The 8,239-nt window shown below is 38.5% G+C and overlaps 1 protein-coding gene across 1 annotated transcript; it reads left to right on the top strand.

Moving 5' to 3' along the window:
• Positions 1–2,730: 2,730 nt before the first annotated feature.
• LOC141601727 (uncharacterized) lies at positions 2,731–6,081 on the top strand. The gene has a single exon (XM_074422026.1). The coding sequence runs from the start codon at positions 2,731–2,733 to the stop codon at positions 6,079–6,081; it is 3,351 nt and encodes a 1,116-aa protein (XP_074278127.1).
• Positions 6,082–8,239: the final 2,158 nt, after the last annotated feature.

The following is an 8,239-nucleotide window of genomic DNA, read 5'->3' as shown; positions in this document are numbered from 1 at the left end:
AAGAAGAGAGGAAGCTAATGGTGCAAGAATTATGAAATTTGGTTGAGAAATAAGGGAGGAAATGGGGGTTTAGGATGGCGGAAATGGTGGTTGATGTTTTGAGTTGTTGCGACTGTTTTGTTGCTGCGTCAATGAGGAAGAAGACGAATGAGGAAGTAGAGGGAGGTGGGGACGGGACTTTATAACCACACAACCTAATATTATCACTAATAATAATATATATATATAATAATAATAATAGTAATAATAAATATATATAAATATATAATAAAGAGATATTTTACAAGTAGAGTGTAGGATGTTAGGTGGGTTTGATGTGTTGTCCATAAAGGTTAGACCCACAAGTCGAAATGTGACGGTCTAATGTTAGACGGAAATTAAGACGAAGATTATTATTATTATTACTGTCACTATTATTATCACTATTATTGTCCGACCAAAAATACGTATGCATATATTATTATATAAATCATGTCTTAAAGATATAATTTAATAATACGTATTTTTATAAAAATGAGCTTTTATATATTACGTTTATAAAAATCGTATTTGAAATAAAATTATTTAAATTGAATAATTCAAAAATATAAAACAAAATAATTAAACGGTTTAATAAATTTCAAATGTCAAATGAGAAATTCGCGGGTGTTACAATCACCCCATCTTTTAAAAAGTTTCGTCCTCGAAACTTGAAAGTAGAAACGAAAGGTTTTATAAAATAAAACTGAACTTTGGAATCGGTAACCAAAACATTTTAAAGGTTACTTATCGTAAGAATCAAGATTCTTTCAAAAGGTTCAAATCGAAATTTTCTGTTAGAACCGAGTCGAAAGGCAAATCATTTGTATAAATCCAAATCAAAACACTTTCAAAAACATTAATGAAGAGTTTTCAAAAGTGTAAGTCTCATTCATGGAACGAAATTGCTCTTGTCGTGCACACAAGAACGCTAACCTTCCAAGTCAAAGACATATTTTAAATAAAAATCATTCGCCGACAAGGGTAGAACAAGTTATCAAACGTCTCCAATAACGAGTTCTATCATCCGATCAACGTTAAAATCAAAAGAGAAAGGCAATCTACTCAAATTTTCTTTTGCAAAAGCCAAAATAGAAAGGTAGGTTCCACCTTTAAACTCAAAAGAGGGGGGGGGGGGGGGGGGTCAAATTCCTTAAAATGTAATATCAAACTTGACAAAGAAATCATAAATAGACCAAAGTTAACAGAAATTGGTTAAAATTTAAAGAAATATAAAGTTTAGCAATTAAATTCATGATAAATGAGTTTATATTCAAAGAACAAATAGAAAACTGAATCAAATTTTCATTTTCGAATCCTTAAGATAGGTAAGGTTGTAAATTGAATTTCGATTAACAAAGATGAGAGAGATTCTAGAGAGAGAAAAACCTAATTAATTAACAAAAAGGGGGAATTAATATTAGCAATGGCTGGAATTAAGAACCCTAATAAATCTAATACTTCGATTAACATCTCTAAATCAAAATCACCTATTATTGTTTCACCGTTAGTTTCATCAAAATCAAAAAGCAAAAAACATGTTGATTCCAAAATCGCTAGTACCAGTAAAAATAAAAGACAATCGCCAGCTTCGAATCGTAATCAAACGTTCTCTCCTCTAACGACGGAGGAACTGGATGTTATCGTGGAGGAAGAACTGGAGGATGAGGGGATTCCTGAGGATGTCTGTGAGCAGCCGGTACCACGACTCAAGTTATCCACTGAAGATGTTGCAGGTGAGATTAACTACTGGTCATCAGCTGTTTTCTGTTATATTCTGGGTGCGAAACCTCCGAGTAGTGTGATAACAGGTTTTGTTAAGAGGGTTTGGCAATCGTATGGGGTTGACCGTATTTCTTTCCTTCCGAATGGTATTTTTTTGGTTAGATTTAAATCAAAAGATAAACAGATGGAAGTTGTTAGGAATGGACACCTTATGTTTGATAGCAAACCTGTGATTGTGAAGGAGTGGACTCCTGATGTTGAATTGATTAAGCATGATGTCCAATTGATTCCAATTTGGATGAAATTATATGGTCTTGATATTAAGTTTTGGGGGTCTGGTTGTTTAACTAAGATTAGTGGTTTAGTTGGAAAATTTCTGCGATGTGATGAGGCTACTGCAAACCGAGCATTCCTTGGGTATGCTAGGGTTTTGGTGGAGGTTAAAATTGGGCAGGAGTTTCCAACTGAATTAACTTTTGAGGATGAGTTGGGGAAAACCCAGAAGATTAAAGTGATGTATGATTGGTTACCCCTTTCATGTAACAAATGCAAAGGACTTGGACATGTTGCTTTGATCGGTGCGGGGAGGGAGCTTCGAAGAAGAAGAAGGTGTGGAGGCCCAAACCTCGTAGCTGGTGCTCAAATGGCACGTAAAACCTCGGACACCCACCGTTAGGCTGCTTTGCCAAGATTAGGACTCTGAAACGTCCATGGTCACTCCTGCTGTGGAGCCCATAGCACCAACAGTCACTCCTGAAGTTGGCCAGGGCAAGGTGGTGAATGAGGAGTCTCTGCCTAGGAGGTTCATTACCAGACTGCTCAGACATGATACTGGGGAGCCTAGAATTTTTACTCCACGGGGCATCACGTTCATGGATGCTTTAAATCTGTCTATGCATAAGGCTAGAGCTGAGAGTAAGTTGAAATTGGGGTTCCTAACCACAAACTCTGAGAATGGGTAGTTTGGGGTTTTGGAATGTACGGGGAATGAATAACCTTAATAAACAGCAGGCAATAAAGTGGTTCATCCACCAAAATAATGTAGGGTTATTTGGTATTCTGGAAACTAAAATAAAGGGGAGTAAGTGGAATCAAATTAGGAACAATTTATGTTGTGACTGGTCAATCTGCACTAACAATAGTTTTCACAAGGGGGGCAGAGTTTGGTTGTTATGGGATCCAAAGCTTTATCAGGTGGATGTGCTGGACATTACTGCTCAGTGCATTCACACAAAGATTTTTGATAAAATGAAGAAGGTGTCTTTCTGGGTCACTATGGTATATGGTTTCAATAAGCTGCAGGAGAGGGAAAGTCTCTGGGAGAAACTCAGGAGTTATGCTCTGTGTTGTGATGGCTCTTGGGCAGTTTGTGGAGATTTTAACAGCATTGTGGCTGTAGATGAGCGAATTGGTGGGAATGAGGTTACTTGGGCTGAGATGGCTCCTATGAGGAGCATGATGTCTGATTGTAATTTGTTTGAACTTAAAATGAAAGGGTCCTATTACACATGGAACAATAAACATGAGGCGGATACAAGGGTGTACAGCAGGCTGGATAGGGTCATAGTGAATGATGATTGGCTCCTTTCCTTTCCTGAGTCTGTTGCTCATTTTCTTCCTGAAGGTCTGTTTGACCATTGCCCGTGTATCCTTACCATGGCTGATATTCATGTGAGGAAAAAACCTTCCTTCAAGTACTACAACATGTGGTCTCTTGCTCCTAACTTCCTTAATGTGGTTCAGTATGGGTGGCATGTTGAGGTTCAAGGTACCCCAATGTTCAGAATAGTTAAGAAATTGAAAGGTTTAAAGCAGCAGTTGAAAAAACTGGATAGGGAACAGTTTAGTGATATTGAGAACCTCACCCATGTTGCTGAACTTTCACTCAAATACTTCCAAAACCAGCTGATGAGCAATCCTTTGAATTCTGAATTCTGCAATGCTGAGAGGGAATGTGCCCAGGAACTTATTCAGTTAAAGAAAGCTAGGGATTCCTTCCTGGCTCAGAAAGCTAAAGAGGATTGGGTGAAAAATGGTGATGACAATACCTCTTTTTTTCATGCAAGCATTAAAAGAAGGAGGGCACATAATAGAGTGTATCAAATTAAAGATAAGGATGGGGTGTTATGTTCTAAACCTCATGAAATTAAGAATGCTTTTGAGGAGTATTATTGTGGACTGTTGGGCTCATCCAAAGGGGTGCATCCTGTACATAAGGGGATTGTGCAATCTGGGAAGTGCCTTACTGTTGAGCACCAAACTTTACTCACTCAAGTTGTCACGGATGATGAGATAAAGCAGGCCATGTTCTCTATACCTGGCACTAAAGCTCCAGGGCCTGATGGTTACAATAGTCAATTTTTTAAAGACTCCTGGGATATAGTAGGCAAGGAAATTTGTGCTGTTGTCAGGAATATGATAAGTACTGGTAATATTTTGAAGGAAGCCAACAATACAATCCTTACTTTGTTACCTAAAGTGGATGTGCCTGATAATGTCACGCAGTTCAGGCCAATAGCCTGCTGCAACACAGTGTATAAATGTATGGCTAAAGTTGTGTGTGCCAGGCTTAGTAGCATTCTCCCTGATATTATCCACCCTGCTCAGAGTGCATTTGTTGCTGGTAGAGACATAGTGGGCAATATCTTAATTTGCCAAGACCTCATCAAACTTTATAAAAGGAAGAAGTGCTCTCCTCGGCTTATGATGAAGATTGATCTCCAAAAAGCGTATGACTCTATTGAGTGGAGTTATTTGAATAAAATGTTAAGGTATCTTAAGTTCCCTGAAAGTACCATTAAGCTCCTTATGCAGTGTGTATCCTCTCCCTCCTATTCTATGTCCCTGAATGGTGAGGTGTTTGGGTTTTTTAAGGGCAAAAGGGGATTAAGGCAAGGGGACCCATTATCCCCCTTGCTTTTCACGATATGTTTGGAATATTTGAGTAGGTTACTTGGAGCCATTCCTAACTGTCATGGTTTCAAATTCCATCCCTTGTGTGCTAGACTTAGCATGAACCATTTGTGCTTTGCTGATGATCTGCTAATGTTTAGCAGGGGGGACATAGAGTCTGTCACTTTAATGCTTAGAGCTTTCAGCACCTTTTCTCTTGCCTCTGGTCTTCAAATGAACAAGGAAAAGTCCAATTTTTATTGCAATGGGGTTACTGATAGTGTGGTGCAGGCTATTGAGAATGCCTCAGGTATGAGAAAGGCTACCATTCCTTTTAAGTATCTGGGGGTAAAAATTATGCATAAGAGGATGGGAGTTTTGGATTGCCAGTGTCTGGTGGATAGGGTAACGGAGAGGATACAAAGGTTAGGGGCTAGGAAACTCTCCTATGCTGGGAGAGTAGTCCTTATTTCTTCTGTACTTAGTACCTTACACAGCTATTGGGCAAGGGTGTTCATTATTCCAAAAACTGTGATGAAGAAAATTGAGTCCATCTGTAGGGCGTTTTTGTGGTATGGAAATGATAGATGTGAGAGGCCTTACCTGGTTTCTTGGAATCAAATCTGTCAACCCAGAAGGAGAGGGGGTCTTGGATTCAAAAATTTGCACACCTGGAACATAGCTCTCATTGCTAAGTATGTTTGGTGGGTGGAAAAGAAGGCTGATCATTTGTGGGTTAGGTGGGTACATGCCATCTATATCAAGGATCGAATTTGGAAAGATTATGAGCCTTCTAGCTGTGCAAGTTGGGCTTGGAAGCGTATTTGTCAGGTTAAGAATAGACTCAAGCCTCTAGTTTTTTATGCTACTTGGAGAGATCTTGATCAGGTCTATTCTGCTCAGTTGGGATATTCCTGGTTGGAGGATGAGGTTGATGATGTTCCCTGGTTTCCTTGGATTCAGAATAGAATGTTGCTTCCTAAGCATTCTTTTCATGTGTGGCTGATTGCTCAGAATAGACTTCTTCCTCAAGATAGGCTCGTCAGGATGCATATCATACAGGATAATTGCTGTTTCTTGTGTGGTAATGCAGAGGAGTCCATTGATCATTTATTCTTCACTTGCCCATATAGTCAGCAATGCAAGCAGCTCTTGGCAGCATGGTTGGACTGCTTCATTCCTGATCAGGGAGTTATTCAATGGTGGTTAGGCTATAGATGCAGATCATTATTCATGAAGCAGTGTATTGCAGCTCGTATAGCAAGTCTTATGTATGGTTTATGGTTTGCTAGAAATAGGTGTCGAATTGAGCATGTGTTACCCTCCCCTGCTGTTATTCTAAAGCAGGTGCAGAGGTCTTTTCGTTTGCAATTAAAGAGTTGTAAATTAGAACATAGGGATTGGAGAGTTCATGCCTGGTTAACTCGGCTAGAACAAAGTCTGTAATAGACTAGGGATGCATATCTCTAGTGTCAAATTGTTTGGTTGGGCATATAATATAACACTTACATTTCCCCTAAAAAAAAAAAGATAGGTAAGGTTTTTCAAAAGTAGCATCAACTTTTAACAACAAATCAAAACTAGTAGCTTGAAATATTTAAGAATTGTATGAAAATAAAAGCAATTTAGACAACATAAATACCAGGTACGCTAAGGGAGTCCAAACTTAACCAACGAAAGAGCTATGATGACCTTCATAGGGTAAGAATTGAAGTCAAGACAACAAGGATGTCAAAGATAGAGATTTTATAGGTCACTAGCATCGAACTCAAGGGAGGAGCAAGATGAAGCGAGGAAAGGAGGTATGAACGGTAACGCTTATGGTCAAAGAAGAAAGGGAATTAGACAAGAAGGAAACGCCATGTACTCAAACCCTAAACAACAACATCATTCTAAGCGGTTCTGAAAACTTCCTAACAACAAAACTTATAATCACAACATTCCCAAGAATTTCCTCAAATCACTTACGTTACTTCATCCTAAGCAATTCCATAAAACAAGGTACTCCACTATAAGTGTGATCTCATCACTCCAAATCCTCAAACATCCCCAAACAACTTCCACAAGATCAAGATCAAGGTCAAAATTTCCAACAAATCCATACTCATATCCAACTAGCGTTAACCACGGGTTTCTCAAATATTCCACAAGGTTCTCATTTAGGGTAGGGTAGTATCATGCCAACCCAAAGTCTGAAAGATCACTAGGATCTCAAGTCCTTCTATGCTTTTACTTATTAAGGATTCCCAAAAGCGGAACTACACTCAATTACAACATCATCCCATCATCTCAAGTACTCAATGCAACCTCAAGGTCTATAAAACTTTAGGGTTAACAAATTCTTCTTAATACTAAGTCTATCTCAACTCAAGAACTCTCAAGAGCCAACTAATACCAAATCACATCATCAATCCATTATAGTCATCTACATCCCAAAATTTATTCTTTCAAATCTGACATCCTAGAACTTTACTTACCATCGAGTTCTCAAGAAACAAGGTCTTAGTTGTAACAACGCTTTTACCACCTCAAAGTTCCTAAAACCATAAATTGAAACTATGTTCTTTAACATAACAATTGGTGTCAACCATACCATTATCTTTTCTAGTTACTAAAACAAGCGCTAAGACTTCCCAATAATGTGGCTTAGTCTCACTCTCATCTCATACCTCAAGTAGTAATCAATATCACTCACTTACACCAACCACTAATCCCACCATTAGCCTTTCTCATATGGTTATACACATTATCAAACTCTCATGTCCAAAGTGATTATGGAAGCCAATCAAAATTCAACCTACTTAGTCAATCCTACATCCTCAAATTCACCATTCAATTTCATCCACCTTAGGTCAAGTACTAAGCACTAGTATCCCAAAACAACAAAGCCAGGTTCTATAACCTTAGTAACCAATGCAACTCACACTTGACACACAAAATCCACCAATCAAATATACTCACTTTATTAAGGATCTAGGTATAAGAACCATCAAGTATGTCTCATCACACTACTTAAGTCTTTCCACCATCAAATCCTCTCAAAACCAGGTTTAAGGGCCAAACACCAACAATCTCCTCAAAGGTCGAATTTCCAACCAAGGTCAACATTCCTCAGAAGATAGAGTACCATCAAAAGGCGTTAAGGGAGGATAAGCAAGGAACAAAGGACAAGTTAGGAGCACAAGAGTAGCTTTCAAAGTAAAACAGAAGAGAGTTTAGAAGAAGGATAAGCACCAAGAGATAAAGGATAAGGCAAGGTACACAGAGAATGAGAAATATCTCCGAAGTAGTAGGAGCATTCTTCAAAGGTGGAACAAATATTCAATCCTCGGCAATAGGCACCAAATCTTGATCTTCACGTTGGTAGGTTTACAGTCATTGATTCGAGGGCACAACACTTATAAAATGACAATCAACAAACATGTTAGATCCTAACAAAGGGCAAACACACTACAGACTACCACCTTAGGTCCTTAAGTCTACCCATCTCTCATTCATTATTCAAGGTCAAGTTCAAATTAAATTCGGGGTACACGTGTGTGCGTCGGGAGCAACATATGGTCTGATACCAACTGTGACACCCCGCGATAAAGCGGAAAATATA

This window comes from Silene latifolia, chromosome 9, assembly GCF_048544455.1.
Source record: "Silene latifolia isolate original U9 population chromosome 9, ASM4854445v1, whole genome shotgun sequence".
Taxonomy (NCBI): Eukaryota; Viridiplantae; Streptophyta; class Magnoliopsida; order Caryophyllales; family Caryophyllaceae; genus Silene; species Silene latifolia.
The sequence above is the reverse complement of the archived record's forward strand: the minus strand, read 5'-3'. Positions and strand labels throughout refer to the sequence as shown.